At 41.0% G+C, this 22,553-nt stretch overlaps 1 protein-coding gene across 2 annotated transcripts in view; it reads right to left on the bottom strand.

Moving 5' to 3' along the window:
* ACER3 (alkaline ceramidase 3) overlaps positions 1-22,553 on the bottom strand; it is a 71,014-nt gene that overhangs the window by 34,655 nt on the left and 13,806 nt on the right. The window contains exon 2 of one of the 2 annotated variants that reach the window (XM_024208609.2): positions 8,677-8,787. The exons of the other annotated variant lie outside the window; for it this stretch is intronic. Coding sequence (XP_024064377.1) covers positions 8,677-8,787 — 111 coding nt within the window. The remainder of the gene's footprint in view (positions 1-8,676; positions 8,788-22,553) is intronic. 2 annotated transcript variants of the gene reach the window in all.

Below are 22,553 nucleotides of genomic sequence, written 5' to 3'. Positions count from 1 at the left end.
AAAAACCAAATTGTGTGCCGAGATAGCAGGTAAATATGCCTTTTCAAAGGAAGGTAATTGTGAAAGGAACTACTTAACATGACAAAAGGTTACAGTCTTTTGTGCAAATTATAAGTCGGACTCCTTATCGGTCATGGAGGTCGTGGAAATCACGGATTCCGTGACTATCCGTGACTCCTGCAGGGGCCAGTGTGGCTCACCCCAGGGCTGACCAAGAGGCTGGCTCCAGGGCCAACCGGTCCCCGGCCGGCCGGGGCAGCCGCGGTCCACAGCCCCCAACAGCTGGTGCCGCCCGACACCCCCTCAGCAGCAGCTCCCATGCCCCCCAGCACCTCCACCCCAAGATTTAGTCACAGGTATTTTAGTAAAAGTCATGGACAGGTCACGGGCTGTGAATTTTTGTTTATTGCCCATGACTTTTACTAAAAATACTTGACTAAATCGTATCCTTAATTATAAGCATACCCAGCATTTGTCCATCACCAAGCACAGATGCCCCTAACATGCTTACCAAAATAAAACAAACAAACAAAAATCACAGTATTTTAAGACTGCAGTTTCAGCAAGTTTCTAAACTGAAAAAGGCACTGTGGATGTCATGCTTGCAAGTTACAGGATGCTGATTTGCTGCATCATGCTATATCCACTGGGCAGGCAAGGATCCCATTCCACTCTGCTCATGATCTAAGACTAAGGCCATGTCTACACCAGGAGTGCTTCACCAATACATAGGGCACTACCATATTCATTGTCCATTTTGGTCAATTTCACGGTCATAGTATTTTAAAAATCATAAATTTCATGATTTCAGCTATTTAAATCTGAAACGTCACGGTGTTGTAATTGTAGGGGTCCTAACCCAAAAAGGAGTTGTGTGAGAATGTGTGTGTGTGTGGGGTGGGGGGGGGAGGTCACAACGTTATTGTGTGTGGGGGGTCCTAACTCAAAAAGGAGTTGTGTGTGTGAGGGGGCTGGGTCTCAAGGTTATTGTGGAGGGGGTTGCAGTACTACTACCCTTACTTCTGCGCTGCTGCTGGCGGCGGCACTGCCTTCAGAGCTGGGCAGCGGGAGAACAGCAGCTACTGGCTGGGGGCCCAGCTCTGAAGGCATCACTGCAGCCAGCAGCAGCACAGAAGTAAGGACGGCATTGTGTGGTATTGCGCCCTTACTTCTGCACTGCTGCCTGCAGAGCTGGGCCCTCAGTCAGCAGCTGCCACTCTCCGGCCGCCCAGCTCTGAAGGCGGCAGCACAGAAGTAAGGGTGGCATGTCAGCTTTAGGAAAGATGTGGATACACTGGGAAGAGTCCAGAGGAGAGCAACAAAAATAATAAAAGGTTTAGAAAACCTGACCTATGATGAAAGGTTAAAAAAAACCCTGGGTATGTTTAGTCTTGAGGAAAGAAGACAGGTGAGGAGAGAAACCTCATAACAGTCTTCAAATATCTTAAGGGCAGGACAAGAAATAATGGACTTAATCTGCAGCAAGGGAGATTTAGGTTAGATATTAGCAGGGGTGGCCAACCTGAGCCTGAGAAGGAGCCAGAATTTACCAGTGGACATTACCAAAGAGCCCCAGTAATATATCAGCAGCTCCCCTGTCAGTCCCGTCCCTCCCCCGGCTCCCAGTGCCTCCCACCCACTGGCAGCCCTGCCAATCAGCGCCTCCCCCTCCCTTCCTGCACCTCCCAATCAGCTGTTTCGTGGCATGCAGGAGGCTTGGGGGGTGGGGGGTGAGAGGAGCAAGGGCACGGCAGGCTCAGGGGAGGGGGCAGGAAGGGGTGGAGTGGGGGCAGGGCCTGTGGCAGAGCCAGGGGTTGAGCAGTGAGCGCCCCCCGGCACATTGGAAAGTTGGCGCCTGTAGCTCCAACTGTAGCCCTGGAGTTGGTGCCTATACAAGGAGCCACATATTAACTTCTGAAGAGCCACATGTGACCCCTGGATATTAGGAAAAACTGTAACTATAAGGGTAGTTGAGCTCTGGAACAGGCTTCCAAGGGAGGTTGTGGAATCCCCATCATCAGAGGTTTTTAAGAACAGGTTCGACAGACACCTGTCGGGGTATGCTTAGTCCTGCCTCTGTCCAGGAGGCTGGACTAGATGATCTCATGAGGTCCCTTCCAGCCCTACCTTTCTGTGATTACATCTCTATGCTGCCAATTCAAATTCAGCCAAACAGGGAAAGAAGAAATTTAAATTTAGTTTGTGAACATTTTTGAAATAAATGGGAACTCTCTTTTTTGACCAAAAAAACCCCCAAAAAACAAAAAAAAAACCCCTTCAAAATGAAAATTCTCATTTCAAATTCAAAATTTTAATTTATTTTTCATTATTTCCCCCATCCCTTTTCCCCTCTCTGAAAGGGGGGGGGGGGGAGAAGGAGAAAAAAAGAAGTGTTACTTTCTCTCCCTTTAAGTTTTAAATTTTTTTAAAACTTTCCCACTTCTCCAGCAAGAAAGGTAAAAAAGGAAGATAAAATGGTGGGAGGAAGAAAAAAAAAAATCTGTGATTTTTACTCTCGTTTTTTCTTTAAAGATTTTCCTGTTATGACGAAAAATGAAATTTTTCTAAACAAAAATACACATTTCCATTTTGCTTCAAAGGTTTTAACCAGAAAATAAACACAGATAAAACAAAAACGTTCCACAAAACTGTTTTTGTCAAAAAGCCATTTAACAAAACAAAACATTTTGCTGTGGAGCTAGTTGAAATGTTTCAATCAGAGTTTGAGAGCCACCGCGGTTATCTAATGGCCTATGTGAAATGGTACGAGTTCTTGATCTTCTGTCTTGAACCTGCACACGATGCATATAAGCATATGGTCTGACGTGACGAGCAGGCCATGGAATCCTGATCTGACATTAATGAGCATGCTACGAACTAGAAAAGGAAGCATGTAGCTGAGCACCTCATATGTCTGCCAAGGATCACAGAAAAATCCTCATTTCCTCAGAAGCACCCATTTTTTATCCACACCCCACCTCTTTTTAAACCATGCAATTGAAATAACATAGCAAGCAAGCAAGGGGCTCGAGATTTATTTCCGCTCAGTAAAGAAGAGTAATTATACTAAGGTAGAGTAGTTAAAGTAGCCTAGAACTTAACCTTATGTGTGTCCCCGTGTGGCCTCTACTCTCGCTTCCAGCACAACACCCTTATGTTCCCCGTTCCTTGCCTCGCATTACAGAAAGACTTGCATGATCTAGGCACTTCTAGAAAAGCATTCACTTCATAAAAACCAAACCCACAATCAGACATTCTGTAAGTACTTCCTCAAATAAGTAGAGTATTTTCGAACTGGGAACAAACATGGAGAGAGGAATGAAACATTTGCCACAGAAATAAGCTTCCCATGTGGTCATCTACATATTGAGAAACAGAGACAATTAGGTTCTGATCCAGGAAGCAGAGGTCTAGGTTACATTGTTACAAGAGTTTCCCCAAGCATGTAACAGACTAGAGGTCAGTAAGCATACAGAATTTAGCCAGCTGGAACCTCTTAATTCAGAAGTCTTGGCAACCAATAGGAACAACATAGCTTTTCAAAGTTAAAGGGGACAACAAGCTGCAGTAGTTAAACAGATACTGTGTGTCACCCCTCAACATTTTTATGATGATCCTCACCACTTCAAATTACAAAGGGGCATATCTAAACAGTGTGATAAGTACAGAATACACACCCTGTTTTAGAGCAGTGGAATTTAGCCTAAAATATATGTAATTAAAGTAGTATTGAAAAGGGCTGGAAATGTAAGATCACACTAAGCTATATTATATTTAGAGCAACATAGTCCTTTTATTTCTGAAAGCATTAATACAGATCTCTTGGTACTAGCAATTGCAGATATTTAACTGTCAGTTGATATATTATTTGTTTGAGTGGTGATGTAAGTGTAATGCCATCCACAAATTTCAGGCTATGCAGGGCTGTTATTCACATGGCTCTCTAAAAGAGACTTCCAAAGCAATATCTACAACTGGAAAGAATTTGACATTATACATGGGCTCTAGCCAAGGACGTGTACAGGTCACATGAACTCTCCCATGCTTCACCGCTCAGAATGGATGCAAAAAATGTTTGTGAGGATATGTATTTGTAAGCAGTTTCAGGAAAAATCTGAAACTTTATATGATAAATGATGCTTTATTAGACTGCTTCTATTGTGTAGGGACTAGTTTAAAAAATAATCCAACAAAATTAAACTTAAAAAATTATAAAAATAAATGAAACTCCTTTATCAAGTACTGCCCCCGGATTTCATTTCTTGGTTGTGTGTGAAGTTATTTTAAATCCATAGATACCTTAATATAAAAAAATCCCCACAGAATATTATCCGTCTACGGTTTTCGTCTCTTGCATTTCCCCCCATAATCTAGGGACAGGAGTGGTCCCAGCTACTCCATGTAGACCTCTTTTTGGCTGTTGGTTAGGAATAGGTGAATGACCCCTCAACTGAAAGGTTCTAATAACTAATTCCACACACACCTCTAAGTTTCATTTAAAGCCAAGTCTTCTAGGTTGGTTATAAATTCTTATCAATCTGTGGCTGGAGTGCAGAATCCTCTCTCCCTTGGCATTCATTTATCTTTGGCACAGTTTGAGTGATTTAGCACTAGAACTTGCTTAAACATGCCAAAAAATAATTATAGAAGAGAATTTAAAACACAAAATAAAACACTTCAATCTTTGACCAAAATTTCAGGACAAATCTGGGAACTATGCCTCCGATGTACACTCTTGAAGTCCAACACCTCTGATAAGAGAAAGTAGGACCAATAGATACCAGACATATACTTTGAGGAGATAAGGAAAAGGTTAGATTAAGTTCCAAACAACTACAGAAGTGCTTGATACAAGAAGTTGGATCAATTCCCTTCTAGAATGAGCAATATGAAAGTACTATAGACATGATCCCCAAGAAAATAAGTAGTACATGGGAAAAATATTCAGAGACTCTCTAACAGGTCAAATTCTAATCAGGCATTGCAATATCAAGTGGAACCTGGGGCTAATTCTGGTGGCAACTCCAATGAAGGTTAAAAGTCTTATTTCTTCTCCTATTGAGTTCAATGACAATCCAACCCCCGTAAGCTGAATGGTAGCAGAAATGAGCCCTTAAAATAACGCTCTGGATCCCAAAGAAGAATTTAAGTGTAACTCAGTAAATTTTGTATCTAATATGAACAACAAGGAGTTTATTTAAATAGCTGGTTAGAAACTCCCTTTTTCCTTTTCTCACCAAATCTAGATGCTAGCACATAAGTAAAATGATGGGTGCTTCTCTAGTTCAGCTGGGTTTTGCTCAAGGAGGAAGTAGATGTCAGCTGCAAAAATCTCAGGGCAAGAAATAAACAAAAGGACTATACATACTTCCTGGGATGCTATGGTATGACAGAACACTGAAAGATAAACCCAGAACTAGCTAAATGCTTGAGAATTAGATTAAACATCAGGTCCCAGGGAACTGGCTGATTTGGACTGGGGTGATTTCTGGGTGTTACAGTATGTTCCAAGAGTTCAACACATTATGTCTTTTCAATGTTTGCCTTTGATACCTACTAATAGCAAAATCTTTAAGTATTAAAATCGTAATTTGTTGAAACGAAACCATAATGCCCTTATCTTTACTTCATAGCAATTCTGCTGCTTTACTGTTTTCGAACATTAACAAAAAGTCTGAATTGCTAAGCCAAAGCAAGTACAGGATCTATGTTAAATGCCTTTTAATGAAGCATGGTACCCGAAGTCAATTCACTTAACGGATTTGGACTAAGGATTGTTTGCTTTATGGATTGCATCTGTATTTGTTCATCTGTGACCAAGTGACTGTAAGGAGTGAACCCTGTTAATAAAGAACAGCTGCTGCAAGCAAATGCATTTCCTCTGGTACTTCCTTATGAGGAGACATTCCGCACATCTTCACTTCAATAGGTTTACCTTTCAGTTACGATCTTGCATCTGAAGAAGTGAGGTTCTTACCCACGAAAGCTTATGCTCCCAATACTTCTGTTAGTCTTAAAGGTGCCACAGGACCCTCTGATGCTTTTTACAGATTCAGACTAACACGGCTACCCCTCTGATCTTAGAAAAGGTGCCAGAGTTCTTAGCACATTTCTATTGTATTTAAAATTCAGTTTATTTACTCAGTCACCAGTTTCATTCTTTAACAGAGCAATCTTAAGACAGATTTAAGGTCCAGCATTGGCCTGTTCCTCACACCATGTATTGTTAAAGATCTACATCTTCTGCATCCCAACAACTAATTCTATGCAACCCCATGTATACATGCACACACTGTGAAACCCTGGTGTAGATCTTGATACTTCCTCTTGTGCCTCACATTTTTAGCAGTGAAATTGTTAACTGTGTTGACATTTAAAGAATCACTGGCATACGAGTTAGCATCCAGTGAGGCAGTTCACACCTCAGAGCTATTGTTTCAGGCTCTCTACAAACTCATGCAGATGTTTCTGCACTGCTTATACTCATGTAACAATTTCTTTGCAACCACAATGGCCAAGGGCTTTCAGGACCAAAGCAAATCCTCAAGACTTTGGAGTGTAATTGAGTGTCTGCTGCCCATGGCTAGTCTCTTAAGGCCATGCCCACACTCATGGAAACAATTCTAAATGGTCAGTCTCCACAGCTAATGTTGCAAGCCAATACCTAGGTGCTGTAGAAAGTGGCACTAGAAATTCAGCAGGTGGCACTTACTTTTCCAATGAACCAATGGTCCACATTATTAAGGATGTTGTGAGGCTGAAGGTGATGTTTTGATACAGCACAATGATCACAAGCGGCCATTTTTTGAAGATTCCATGGCACTTTTTACAAGAGCATTAAATTGTGTATGTCGGCCAAATTCCAACTAGGTAGTTACATTTGGCCTCTCTAAACCGTCCTATAAGTTAGACCTGGTTTACACTAGAAAATTAAGTCGACTTAACTATGTCGCTCAGGGGTATGAAAAATCCACACTCCTGAGCAGCGTAGTTAAGCCAAGCCAAGCCAACCCCCAGTGCAGACAGCACCAGGACAAAGGAAGAATTCTCTCAGGGAAGTGGATTGTTAACCAGAGGGGTTCTCCCATCAGCACAGGTAGTGTCTACACTACAGTGGTGCAGCTGCAGCACTGAAGCTGTAGCATTTCAAGTGTAGTATACAGTATTCCCTTCCTGCCAGACGGTGGCATAGCGTGTACTCTATTAGAGTTGCCACTTTTCACAACAGCGGTGGCTACATTAGTAGTGATGAAGTGATTCCTGTGTACATCTTTTATTTCAGTTTAGTTGATAGAGTAGTTATGGATTTTGGGGGGATGAAAGGACAAATGCAAGGTTCTTTCACTCGAGACAGGCTTCTCCATGCCAGAAGTAAATTTCACATTTGGGGACGTCTACACAGCAGCTGGGAGGTGTAATTCCTAGCTTGGGCAAACATACTCAAGCTAGTGCTTAAACACAGCAGTTTAGCCACGGCAGCACTGGCGGATGCTCAGGCTAGCCTCCAGAGTATGTACCCAGGGGTCGGGCAGGATTGTACTCGGCCAGCTAAGAGAAGGCCTCTGCAGACAAGGAAACATGCTCTCACGTATAGAGGACTGTCAAATTTGAGGCCACTTTGCAATACAGTGGCACCTCAGAGTTACGAACACCCGAGTTACGAACTGACCAGTCAACCACACAGCTCAGCTGGAACTGGAAGTGTGCAATCAAGCAGCAGCAGAGATTTAAAAAAATTTAAAAAAGCAAATACAGTACAGTGCTGTGTTAAACGTAAACTACTAAAAAAATAAAAGGAAAAGCAGCATTTTTCTTCTGCATATTAACGTTTCAAAGCTGTATTAAATCAATGATCAGTTGTAAACTTTTGAAACCACCACCATAATGTTTTGTTCAGAATTATGAACATTTCAGAGTTACAAACAACCTTCATTCCCAAGGGGTTCATAACTCTGACGTTCTACTGTATAGTTTCTCCCTGTTTGGTAAGAAATAGAGTGACTGGGAGCATTGTTTTCAATTCCCTGGGGCAGGAAAGGAGCTGCTAAGCTCAGCGTGTTTTTTTTTTTTTTTTTCATGCTTTCAACACCAGTGTTATTTATTTGAGTTTCTTAGAAGCCAGTCTACAGGTTAATATTACAAAGCTCTGTAAAGAGGAGAGTGTCCTCTAGCTACTGGGAGAATGCCTTGAATGTGATTGTGATTAAGTGTCTTGACGCAGGTCAAACCAGTAAAAGGTAAGCACTAAAACTGACAAAACAGATGGAAACCTTGCACTCACTCAGTTCCTCCAAGGTGTTTGCCCACTTGTTTTATTTATGCTTTTATAAGTGTTACAAATTAAAAGACTAACACAGTGTTAAACTGTTTGGTAAATATGGGCCACACAACATAGCTTCTGTAAATCAGCATAAAAGGGACACAGTCTATGAAAACGTATACATTGGATTAGGACACAAGGCCAGATAGGGCTTATTTTACTACATCAGACAGTTATTTTGTGAATTCTAATTTGATTTATCTGGCCTAAACAATACTAATAATCATCTCAAGATATTATAGATTATATAAAGAACTGAGGTTGAAGTTATAACAAACAAATGTTCTGATATTGATTATACATATCTCATCAGAAATCCCTGTATAATTAAAGTGCAAATCTAGTTTTACACATACCTGTGAGACAAAAAAATGCAGCTAAATATCGTTTTTCAAGGCCATCTTTATAGGTCTGAATCGCACCATAGATTGGAGGTAGAATGAAAATCAGGTTACTCACTGTGTTCCCTGTAGGACAGAAACCAAACCAGAGATTTAGTATTGGGCAACATGCACTTGAAATAAACAAAGCTACATTCATTCAAACAAGACTTCAACAGTTCTCAGTAAAAAGGCTACACCTTTTCTCCAAGCCTCTTTCTGCGTTAGCACTTTATCCGCTGTTAGATTTTGCTACAGTCTGGGTAACCTCACATGTGCCTAGGTAATATTACAATACTACATCAGACCGAAGAGTAATACTAGATGGTGCTTATGTTTATGGCAAAGAAACAGAAAAAATATGGTTAATCTTGGTAGAATACAAAGCATATTTTATCAGAAATTCTTTCAGCAAACATAAATCCTCAAATAGCAGAAGTTTTGGTATTTTAAGGAGCTGCTTTTTTTGAAAAAGCAACTCCTGGGACACTTTGGGGGCACTAACACGAGCATAGAGTACTCCTTCCTTCTCTCCCCATGTTCTTCCCTCTGATCCCTCAAGACAGGTTATACAATTTTCATTTTAGATTTAATCATGTAAGCTAACTGCAGGCAACACTCTTCGCTCATCAGGGTTTAAAACTTTTACCATACATCTACTAACCAAGGCATATTTCTAAAGACAGATTTCAGTAGGACCAGCACGTTCTTAGTGCGTTCCAGAAGCAACAGACTGCTGGAACGTGTGACATCTGAACACAAGAGCTCTGCTACCAACACAGATGCAGTTTTTAGCTGAATAGAACTTGAAGGCATTTGCTTAAACACTGAGCTTGGCTGTATTCAGATACGTAGAACATGCAATCCGATAACACAAAGAGAAGACCAAAAATAAGTGTCACATTTTAGAACTACAACTAATCTATGATACCAGATGCCACAGCAAGAAAGTAGTGCACCTGCACAGATTCGATAAAGAATGACTCTACCATACTGACTGGGTAGTTTTTTTACATCCACTTTGCATGGGTATACTATAAATTACTTCACAAAGTGCAAAACAACAGTGAGTAAACCCTTAAGTAAGGCAACAGGAATTAAGCAAACAGGCTTGGTCTGAAGGGAGTGCAAATTCAGCATCTTATCCCTGCCTGATGTAGTCAGATTTTAGGAGCAGAAGTTATGTACCCTTGTTACCAAATTAAATATTGACCTATACTTTTCTTTAGAAGTGCTGATGCATAAAAATACAGGAGTCTGACCACCTGACAATATAAAGCACAGAGAAACATGTACTTGCAGATTACATCAGACCAAAACCCAGAAATGCCTGATATTATGCTAATATCAGAACCTTATTATTCAAGGATTCCCAATAAGAGTTAAATTGTATAAAACCTTGAACAAACAGGTGCAGCTTGTGAAATGTGCAAGTTAATTTGGGGCATTTTGACCAATATTGCAGCTCAATATAGCACCTGCCACAGGAACTCGTCTCACACAAATACCTACTCCCCTCAAACTACTTGCCAAAAGGAAATGGGAAGAATCAAACTATGCTCAAGTGTTTTAAAGTCCAATTTATTCCAAGAAACACTACCAAAGAAACTATGCTTTACATATTTAAACACTCTCCTGCAGTGCAAAAACCCCAGACACAACAGCATTATTCCAGCATGAGAACCAGGATGTGAAATTAGATACTGATGAAGTAACTAGCCCAGGGGTCGGCAACCTTTCAGAAGTGGTGTGCCGAGTCTTCATTTATTCACTCTAATTTAAAAGTTTCGCGTGCCAGTAATACATGTTAACGTTTTTAGAAGGTCTCTTTCTATAAGTCTATAATATATAACTAAACTATTGTTGTATGTAAAGTAAATAAGGGGTTTAAAATGTTTACGAAGCTTCATTTAAAATTAAATTAAAATGCAGAGCCCCCCAGATCGGTGGCCAGGACCCGGGCAGTGTGAGTGCCACTGAAAAATCAACTCGCGTGCCGCCTTCGGCACACGTGCCATAGGTTGCCTACCCCTGAACTAGACTATTTTCACTGTTAAAGCTCAGCAAACCTGAAAATGCAACTAGTATAAACACTGACAAATTTAGATTGTTCCCATTTTAGATGTTCTTCATAAGCAGATACATCTTATCTGAAGCGAGTACTTCTTTAACAAGCTGCTTTACTAACATGATCATGCTTAGCAATGGCACAACCACCAGTTTGAACCAGTTATAAACAAAGCTGATCTGGTTGCAAGTCAGTGATCCTCAAAGAAAGGCCCCAGTCTTACAACCAGTGCTGCAGAAGCACACCCCCTGCACCCAAGTGAATCCTTACTGAGGTCAACAGGGCTGTGCAAAGACACCCAATGCCTATCTGACTGCAGGATAAGGGCATGCCCTATGGGATCTCTTCATTCTTAATTCCCCTTGGGGGTCACCAGCCCAACGACTAGTGTCAAGAAGACTATTCCCTATTCCAGTAGACGCATCCCTTTAAACAAGGCTAGATAATACTGAATCTCGTCTTGATCATTAGTTTGGGGAGAGGAGGGGTGCAGAGCCATCAGATAAGGAGAGAGAAGATTATAGGACCTCAGCAGGCTAAAGATACCCATTCTCTACCTTGTGGCACATCCCTAAAGTGGGCAGTAGGTCAGCCTCAACAGAATTCAGGGGTGGAAGAAGCCCCCGTTAAATTAAATATTTGTGTTGTATGTATTGTAAATATTTTAACTTGGCCATTATCTTGTCCTCCCCACAAACAATGCAAGAGGGCCATGTAGTCTAAAAAAGCAGGGTAAAGTTTCTTTAGAATATGGCCCTGTGTTCTAAGTCTTCATAATTTTCTAGAGTGGCTCTTAAATGCTCTGATTTCCCAAAGCAGTTATTGCAGATCATGTAAATCTCATAATTTCTTAAAGGTGACTATTAGTATGAAATGATTCATAGTATACTAAGAAATATGCAAAAGAAGAATCAAATATAAAAATACTGAATTAAAGGAATATGTAAAGAAAGACCTGTTCATAACTGACAAAGCAAATAGTTTCAGAATAGAGCCCATTAAGGCTGGAAACTTCAGATTGATCTGAGAACACAGAAAAGAGAACAATGTACATTAAGGCAAGAGTTTTAGCTTTAATTCTCTAAATATTTATAAAATGGAAGCTCATGTAAACTATTTGCTACAGTCTTATCAGTGAGTACATTCCTTACATCTCAGGCTGTCTTGCAATGAGAGGAAGTGCCATCACTCTTAAATTTTAGATACGACTTCCCCGCATTGTTTTAGCACATGGTATTGTCTAAATGCTCCTGGCATGCATCAGGTGAACCTACTGAAAATATTGTAAGCTTTCCACTTTTGTGCTTCCCCTACTGCTCCACATTAGCCTGTGGAGTCCCCCCATCATCCTCCCTCCCACCTAGTATGCACTCTCACCCCACCCAGCTTTATTCATCTGAACAGCACGAGTCCAAAAGCCTTCCCTGAACACAGGTTCCCCAACATCACACACAAATTATTAAAATCTAGTTGATCTGTTAAAAGCAGCTTTTTCAAGATTATACTCACCCAGGCAGAGTAATTTTTTTTTAACCTAAGTGTTAGTTTAATCTGTCATCATGGTAAAGGGAAGGCAAGTAGATTTCATGCCTTGCTTTGCAAATTTTCATGACAATTTTGCAAGGCTATTTTAATACACAGCATTGTTCCAAAGTGACATTTTATTTGCCAAGGAAGTCCAAATACAGAACTGTACCCGTATGAAAACAAGTTTATGCAAATATCAATTCTACAGTCCTCTATTATTTATATTTCCCATGGGCAGAGTTTCACCATATCTGCAAACAATCCAACAAATACAATAGGCAATTCAAATTTCTATGGAAAATTTGAGAAGTCTATTACTTTGCTTGTGTATTCACAGAACAATTTTTCAGTCCTTCAAACATATATATAAACCACCACAAGTGTACATGGCTCCGAACAACAGTTTCAGTCATGCCAAACAAAGATATGACAGTCTAAAGATGAGCCTGAAGAGAGCACATGAAAGGAAACTGAAAGGCATAAATGGGTACAACCCAGAACGGAGCTTGGTGTTAGCTGGAATATTTCGTAGAATAAATGGGCTCCCATAAATTTGCAGAACCTAGATTTTATAAACCTTTAATTCACTTTTGAATTGGAAAGTTACTTCTACAAAACATGTGAAGGAGAATGTGATAGGATAAAGTAAATGAAGCTAGACAATTAAGTCTGTTTTCAACAAAATATATGGCCATTAGAAAAATCTAAGCATGGAATAAAAATGCAACTAATTGTAACACATTTAGGGCAACAAACGCAGGGTTTCCAATGAGGGAAAGGTACTAAAGAAGTTAAAAAATACCTCATTAAACTTTTGGCAGGGCAACCAGTGTGACTTGAACATTTCTAAATTACCCTGGTATATATATTTGTACTAAGGATGAATGAGAGATTTATGAATCATGAGGGTCCTTTCCACTGTTAAAATGTTCTCTTCCTCTCTCTCTAGGAAAAGCCATCAATTTTGACTCTAATGTAGTGAAAATAGTAAGTGCAGGTAGGGTGTATATGACAGCGTGGCAAGGACACTTTTGCAGTTCAAGTTTTTTTTAGTTTTAGATTTGTGATCAGTAACAATGAACATCACATTTCTTCCATTAAAAATCTGTATTGTATCATACCACCACTTTAAACAAGAAAAACAGGCAAGGCAGCAGCATTTTTAAACAGATCTTTGAAAAGGGATACCAATTCTTATTACAAGTAACTTCTAAATTTACTTTAACTAAATGATTCAAGAAAAAAACAACAGTTTTACTTTGCACGTCTGACAGCATTTTGCATAGTCACTGTCAATGTATTTCCATTTGTGTGGATCTTGCACATAGCAATACGGAAAAGAAAATACAAGTATGAGATTGTGAAATCAAAGATTGGGTGGAAGGTGAAGTGCCTGAATCTTCTTTCAGTCTGTTTATTATTAGGCCACAAGTGACTTAATCTCGTCACTTTCAAAAATATGTAAAGTTCTAAGTACTTATTTTTCTAATCAAACCTTTAACTTTTGGCAATCCAGTCAGAGCTGCAGTGCAAGCTCAGGGTGTCTAATATGCTTATTAAGAAAGTGGGAAGAATGGCATGTATTCAAGCACAACAGAAAGAGTGGACACCTGCTTGTGCCTAAAAGCTGGATTAAGTTAGCTGTATCATGTGGGGGCGGCCCTCTCTTAGAGAAAACTTCATGTGATGCTCTGGGGCAGGCAGAGGTTTCTTTCCATAGGGAGCTGGATGAATGGAAAGGAGAGGGAGAGAAGGGAAAGGAAACAAAAGGGGTGGGAGGTTAATTATGTAGCATGGGTGACAGAAGGGATAAAGGGCATGGAAAGAAGGGGATAAAAAAAAAGTGGGTGGGAACTAACATATGCATGGGTTTGAAGGGTAGGATGAGAAGCTTCAGTATAATTCAAAAGGTGAGAGACCTGTAGAGGGTTTGATTTAAAAAAATAAATAAATTAAGAATTAGAAAGTCAATAGCAATTTACTTGTAATACAGGCATAATTTCTAGGACCCATCACCCATCAACATGATATCAAAGTGCCAACAGGGAAATTAAAATTGGAATAAAACATCAAATTTCTGTTGTATATGCGATATTTTACAATTAGACCACACTGAGCAGTAAACACAGCTCAGAATCCGTGAAAAGCTAAGATCATTACTAGATTACCAGAATACAGGCACCACTTCATAAATTCTTCAGAAAAAGAATCCGCATTTCTTCAATTCACGAACTTGTATCTTTTGCAGTTCTCTCCCTCATATCACCAGGAAAACAGCACGGCAATTAGCTTCTCATTTCCACAAGCCATTTTTAAATATAGAGTATCTTATATTTAGCAGTCCACAGTGACATATACAGAATGAGTCAGGAAATCCTGTATCCAATTGATATTTCAGGAGGACCTCAAGTAGATAGAATAGAGTCACCCAAAATGGAATCTGGCCACTAATTTCCCTTTTATAAAATGTGCCCCAGGAACTTCAATGACCATGAATACTCAGGACCTTTGTTTTACTGTCATCCAGACATACAGTGCAGCGTTACATTAGGCTGGAGCACTGGCTCAATACTGACTGAGGGAATAGTGTCACTGAGTAGAAACAGCTAACTTCTTGCACCCTCCATTTCCCAGGGAGGTCCTCCCATTCATATTAACTAGGCCTGTTCTTGCTTAGCTTTGGTAATTTATTGTGATTACAATCCATGGTGGCACCCAGCTGCACCTTTTAGTAAAAGCGACCTAGATAACATTCAAATAGATCATACAAAGTCTTTCAAATAGTAGTCCTGTAACTCCCGTGTGTAGGAAAACAGAGAAAATATTGAAGGAAACAAATAATTAGACAAACGTTAACTGAACCATATAAGCAATAATTGGAAACTCACTGAACCCATAAAAATGGGTAATGAGAAAAAATAATGGCTAGAACTAATGGGTTACTATAAGGAACAGTGTTAGATCTGGCTTTAATGACGAGGAAGAAATTTAAACAGCAAATTAAAGGACTGCATAAATGGAATTAAAATAGGAAGGCAAACACTGCAGAGAACCAAGAAATTATACAAAGATCCAAGACATATCATACAGCATGGAGGTATATCCCATCCCTATACAGTATTGGGTAAGTACCATATTCACATCTTGGCACTGTATTATAGGAAAGAGATAACTGGACAGATATCAGAGAATAGCAAAGGAAAGTATCAGGAGTTAAAGGGATGTTCTTAAAAAATTTAAAAAAAAAAATCAAAAGAGCTAAGTATCTATACCTTAGCTAAACAACAATTAAAAGGGAATGATATAATAGTCTACATATTTGGAAGATGTGAAGATCAAGGAGTGAGAGGAATTCTTTGGGTTGTTACATGGGGGCATTTTAACTACCAGCAATTAAACAAAATTAAGAAAAGGTAAATGTAGGTAGAATTTCCAGAAAGTGAGCCCTGTTACGCCCCGGAAGAGTCTCCTAGTGGGAAGCCCCATAACTTGGAACAGTTAAAACTAGACAGGACAACACACTAGAGATGAACTGCAGAGAACAATATAGCACTGCCAGGGAGATGAACTGGATGAGGCATGAACACAACACCAATTCTACCACCAATGGCGAGACACGAGAATGCTATGAGTACACTAAAATTCATGCTAGGTCTCAGACCTGACAGGAATAGCTAGCTGTTTCCGAAGCACTGGTATGGGGCCTCTCACACTGGACCTGCACTGACAGAAGCAGCACAGGCACAATACTGAAGGCTTGCTAGGTCACTCAAATGTTGTTATACAACATACAAAGACCTGTGCTTCAGAAACTTCTGGGCCGCTCCCCCCCACCCTTATTTCTCTAGTGCGCAAAGATTTGTGCTGGCTTCCCTCTAAACAAAAATATTTAGCAAGTGCCTTAAAAGGTGAGAAGAGGGACAGAGATATTTTCAGAATAAGAGATTAACTATAACAGCACGAGTTTGGCCTTTATTCCCAATGACCCAAAATATGCCATTGCTATTTTACAAGTTGTTCTGATCTGCTATCTCAAGAGATACGTTACGGCTTATGGGCTTTACATCCCTTACTCCAGACGCAGAATTCATTCTCACTTGAGGACTAACACCAATTCAGCTGATGTTTTTATATCAAAGTAAAAATGTTACCTACAATATTTGACTTTACATTTGTCTTCTCCTAACATAACGAAAAGTCTGGAAGGTAGTTAGTGGAAAAAGCCTTCCACACTCCTGACTAACGCAGAATACAGACGAGAGCTCAGTTCAAACTTGTAAGGGGTGTGGGTGTATTTTTCAGTGTACTGGGTTCTTTTTGGTATGCATGTCTTATAAAAGCACTTGTAATTCAACTGCTCATAAAGTGCCCTGGGGTACCATTAAATTATCCCTTATTTTACTCTAACCTTCATCTAACTCTCTGTAAAACATTTTGTGATACTATATATTAAAAGACACTAGCTATATAAAAATCAGTATGTTCTACTGTTTAGCTTCCGACATTGTAACTTTCATCCAGAGTGGATGAGAACAGATATTTTTACATTTAAATCAGATTTTCTTATTTAAATCAGATGTTTTTATTGAACTTAATATTTTTTCTTTTTAAAAATAAACCTGTTTAAACTGAAATCTGAATTTAATACAAAATACGCTAAGCCCTAAACTTCTTATAAACTTTTAAAACATTTACATAAAAAAATAAATATTCTGAATCCATGAGCCGCTATCAAAAACTGAGTTAAAAACTGCTTTCCTATACTATAAAGAAAGAATCAGGGGGAAGACATCTAACTTTTGAGGTCAAGCTTTATAAATATGGCACAAAAGGTCAGCCTAAGTAACTTAGTAGATGTCACTTAGGAAATGTCATCTTCAAGATCCTGAGGGTATGTCCACACTACCCGCCGGATTGGCGGGCAGTGATCGATCCAGCAGGGATCGATTTATCACGTCTAGTCATGCTAAATCAACCCCCGAGCGCTCTCCCGTCGACTCCTGTACTCCACCGCTGCGACAGGCGCAGGCAGAGTCGACGGGGGAGCAGCAGCAGTCGACTCACCGTGGTGAAGACACCACGGTAAGTCGATCTAAGTATGTCGACTTCAGCAACATTATTCACGTAGCTGAAGTTGGTTAACTTAGCTCGATCCTCCCCCCACCCCGCTCTAGTGTAGACCAGGCCTTAGGCAAGCAGGAATTTCCACTCCAGTCACTGTCACATAGGCATATTTGAAAATTTTCCCAGGAGGACCTGAAATAATCAGTTAATTCACTGACTACAGTTAATTTCTCTAATATATTATACAGTTGTAAATGTGAAATGTGTTTTGATAATAGAAGTTTATGTAGTCAAAACATATGGTTGTTTTATTTAATAAAAATAAATTTCATACACTGTTGTGTGTTTAATTAAATTCCAGTTACCATCCTAATATAGCTTGACACAAATCATGAGCAAAAAGTTAATTATCTAGTATAAAAGTAATATATCATTCATTTTCCAATATAAGAATCTGAAAATATTAAGCTATATAGTTGCTTAAATAAATATATATCATTATAGTGTACCCTCTTAGGTCGATGTAAGCTGCTTTATGTCAACCTAACTCTGTAGTGTAGACCAGACCCTAGTGTAAAGGCTCTATTTACTTGAATATCAACATGTTTTAATGGCTATATCAACTAATGAGAATGCACCTTTCTTTAGAAAATAACTGAAGTACAAATGGAAAAGTTGATTAAAAATTGAGGCTTTCCACCTGGTGATTTAAATCAATCTATCCTGCTTTCATCCTTTTGTGCATTATGCTAGCACTATAACTATTCACTTGCACTCATTTCTTTTTCTTTGATTTAACACGACACATACCAAGCCCAGAATTTAAACCATCAGACATTTCTTGATAAGAAATTGATATCCTAAGTATCGCACAAATATGACAACTGTGTTCATGCTGCAGTTTAACACAAATTGCTGATATTTACTTGCTGATGGTTTTAAAATACTTTTAGATAAAAAAGTTTCGAGTACTTACATGATTCCCATCACAATAGTATCTGAACACCTTATAATCTCTATGTATTTAGCCTCACAATGCCTCTGAAGTAGGAAAGTGCTATTATTACCATTTTACAGACGGCCTGAGGGACAAAGAGATCTACCTAAGATCACACAGGAAGTCTGCGGTGGAGCAACGAATTGAACCCCAAACTCCCAAGTCCCCTGGTATCACCCTAACCACTAAACCACTGATGATTTTCTGTCAGTAAAAGGCTGGGTGAAGGAACTGAACAAATACCTAGATAGTAAATTGTCAGGGATTACAACCTTTGTTACTTGTTTCTACAATGCCTAGCACAATGGAGCCCACTCCTTTACTGGGATTGAGAGATGTTACTGCAATCTCTTTTTGAGACATCTCCACTACTGGAGGTTTGCAGCCATGGTACCCCATTCTGAATTATCCTCTGCACATCTCTGTGGATGAATAGCCATTTTGATCCACCCAGGACACCACTGTCCATCCAAGATCTTCTTTCTCTGCTTCATTTTTTTCTGCCCTCCACTTTCCCTTCCAGTGCTGTAAACATGCCTTGCCAGCTGAACCTCTTTTTAAAATATGCCCTGCAAATCAAATCTGTCTTTTCATAAGATCTTTAACTAGCATTTCCTGAGATCAAATAATTTCCAAAACGTTTTTGTTGGTTACGTGATCAAACCATATTTTCTATTGCTGCGATAGAAATTATAAAATGCCTCTTCCCTGGTTTTCAAGACATGATGCAGTAATTCTAAACCCAGACTTGCCATTGTCCTTTTTGGGAAAGGACAGATCATGCAAAGGTATCTTCCACAATGGTCTTTCTTGAAGAATTTTATGATTTGGCCCTGACAGTCTTACAAGAGTAGAAGTACAGCCTTACACAACAGACCATCCAATCACATTCTGCAGCCACAAAGTCTGGTGGGCCAAGATGAATGGAGATGCACGGAAGAGTTCCAAGGCGACACCACAGAATAAAAATAGCTGCCAGACAACATACATTCCTCAACATTTTCCAAACTTAGTTCTTCTAACCACCTAACAACATAGGTCACATCTAGGTCTGCATGGAAGCTCAAGGGCATCCTAAGAGTCTCAAGTATGGTCTCCATCTCATCAAATCCTTAGGGACTACCACAGTATTTTCTACAAGCTTAAAAATGACAGATGCTATCTTCAGACATCCTTTGAGAGAGCAAACCGGAAGTCTAGATCAGCAGTTCTCAAATTGTGCGTAGGGACCCAAAGTGGGTTGAATACCCCATTTTAATGGGGTCACCAGTGCTGGCAATAAGACTTGCTGAAGCCAAAGTCTGAGCTCTGCGGCCCAGTGCTGAAGCTGAAGCCCGAGGGATTCAGCCCTGAGTGGCCGGGCTCAGGCTTTGGCTTCAGCCATGGACAGCGGGGCTCAGGTTACAGCCCCCTTGCCCAGGGCTGAAGCCCTCAACTTTCAGCTTTGGCCCCCTTTCTGGGTGGTGGGGCTCAGGCTTTGGCTTTGCCTCCGGGCAGCGGGGCTCGGGCTTCGGCCCCGCTGCCATGCTTCAAGCCCCCTTGTTGGGTTCATGTAATAATTTTTGTTGTCAGAAGGGGGTCACAGTGCAATGAAGTTTGAGAACCTCTGGTCTAGATGATTAGGAAGGGATGCAGCTTCTTACTGGGAGCATTCCATTCACAATCCGGGATGTCCAGAATGCACCGGACTGCAAGAAATAATAACCCTTTCCTATGATTCGCTGAAATGAGATCCTGCCATCTCTATGACGGTCTCTTATTTAAGACCTTTTGTGGGAGTGAGGACAGTATCCTGCCTCTGGGGAATTCATTCTTTGCCTGACAAACTCATAGGACATTCCAAACTTAGAGAAGACAGTGCAGGTAAGTCATTTTCAAGTTGTATGTTAAGATTTTGCAATCAAATTGCAGGCATAAACACTTTGACGTGTCTAATGAAGTGTCCAGACAATACAGGAAGTGTACTGAAAGCAAATAAAATGCTTGATTTACAGCTCGAAAAATGCAATAGAAGTCTAAACAAATCATGCTGGGATTGTGAAAAGTTGGAATTTTCTCTGCACTATTAACTCTAACATTACATCATTACTAGGTACACTTACTTTAATAGCAAAACAAATTCTGGATCTCAAATGTGTTTTAAATGCTGTCTTAAGTCAAGAAGTAGGCTAATGCTGAAAACCTGGAGGTTAGGAAAGAAAGAGGAAGACAGCCAAGAAATGGGCAAATTGTTAAATTTATGAGTGGCCCTAGAGTAATGTCTGATACCGTGGCTATGACCAAACCAATATATTAGGATAATCCAGAGGTTCTCAATCTTTGTCCTTCTGAGCGCACCTCCCCCTCCACCCGGGCCACAACTGTTTTTCAGTAGATTAAAAGCCAGGGCCGGCGTTAGGGAGTAGCAAGCAGAGCAATTGCCCAGGGCCCCACGAAGCGAAGTTGCTCAGGCTTCAGCTTCAGCCCAGGAAGGAGGGGATAGGGCTTCGGCCCTGAGCACCGGGGCTTGGGATTCGGCTTTCTGCCCGGGGCCCCAGTGAGTCTAACGCTGGCCCTGCTCTCTGGTTTATTTTGGTGGATCCCCCCCCCAAAAAAACCTTCTTGCAACCCCCCCAGGGACCCCAGACCTCTGGTTGAGAGCCACTGGGATAATTAGCTTTATTTTCTTCTTATTGAGTTCTCCTTGCTCCATTTGCCCATGTCCAAATTAAACTGTCAAACTATACCACCTTACACTTCCTCTCCTGAACATCCTTGCCCCCACCTCTGGACCAACTTCTCTACTCAAACTAAGGCCATGCTTATGCAAGAATGTTGCACCCCAAGTTAAATTAGTTTTTAAAGCAATTTAAACTGGTGCAAACCTTTCTGGGGATACTCTTATTTCAGTTTAAACTAAATGGAAATAAGAGAGTGTGCACAAGGCATTTAATAACAGTTAAACTAAACCTGTTTTAACATTCACGCCTTTTGTGGAGCAGCTTCCTCCTGTCAGAAAGGCCTTAGTCACTCTCTTGATGTTGTATTCAAGTACTGCCTTTGTTCCAATTCCAATCTCTGAATTCTCTTGCTCTGATCACCACTTTATCTGTTAATATTACTCACTTACTCCCTGCCTTCTGCTCAATCACATAATCTTTCTATGGCCTCCAGAACATCAAAATCTGACTCCCCTGCAGTACTTAACCCCCTCTATCCCACACACAGCTCCAGTATTTTGCCTCATTTGATTCCCTGCCTTGCCCAACAACCCAATCTTGACTTACTACTTGCATTCACTTCTTCCTTTGCTTGACTGCCTTTGGAGAAAATCTCAGGACCATGCAGATTTCCTTCACTACTGTCTTCCTTACTCTCCCCAGTCGTCCTTGAGAAACTATTCTGCTTCTTCTCTCCTGCACTTACCACCCCAGCACTTCTTTTCTGTAGTCATTTCTCTCCAAGTTTGCACTCAGCCCTGACAGAACTCTTCAGAATCTCTTCAAAGTAACAGGATAACATTCAGCAAGAACTTTCAGCTATGCATCTCTCCCCCACACTGGTCTTGGACATTGTGGCTTCTCTTCCACTATCAACTTCCAATCACCTCCTCTATTTTCTCACTCTTTCTTCAGTCTCCCAATTTCTTTCCAGCTACCTTTGAACATGACTAGGTATCCCTTAACCCAGTGGCCCCCAAACTTTTTTACCTCACGACCCCCTTACCCGTCTGCACCCCCTCCCAGGGCCGGGAGCGGGGCCGCAGACAGGGGTAAAGGCACTGAGACTGGGCCGAGAGTGGAGCTGAGGCCAGAGGCCAAGGCTAGCAGCTAGGACCCTGGACGTAGAGTCGGTAGCCAGGGCCAGGAGTGGAGCTGGGTGGTACTCCCTCCCTGCGCCCCATGGAAGCTGACCTGGGCCCCATCTGCACCCTCACAAATGTTCCTTCGTGCCCCCGTAGGAAGGACGCGCCCCACAGTTTGGGAACCTCTGCCCTAACTTCCAACACCTTCCCTTGGCCCACTGTGACATAAGGAAAGCCAACTACCAACATTTGTTATCCAGCTGTTATGAGAAAGCACCATGTACAAGTAGGTGAAATATCAGGACGCGGGGGGGGGGGGGGGGGCCCGGGGGGGGGAGGAGCGCCGGCCAGCGGGGCGAGGGCGGCCCGGCGCGGGGGGGCGGGGGGCGGCGGGCGCGGGGGCCCGCGGCGGC

Source organism: Terrapene carolina, unplaced genomic scaffold, assembly GCF_002925995.2.
Source record: "Terrapene carolina triunguis isolate 2854851 unplaced genomic scaffold, T_m_triunguis-2.0 Scaffold97, whole genome shotgun sequence".
In the NCBI taxonomy this organism is placed as follows: Eukaryota; Metazoa; Chordata; order Testudines; family Emydidae; genus Terrapene; species Terrapene triunguis.
Note: the sequence above shows the minus strand (reverse complement) of the source record. Positions and strands in the feature narration are given on the sequence as shown.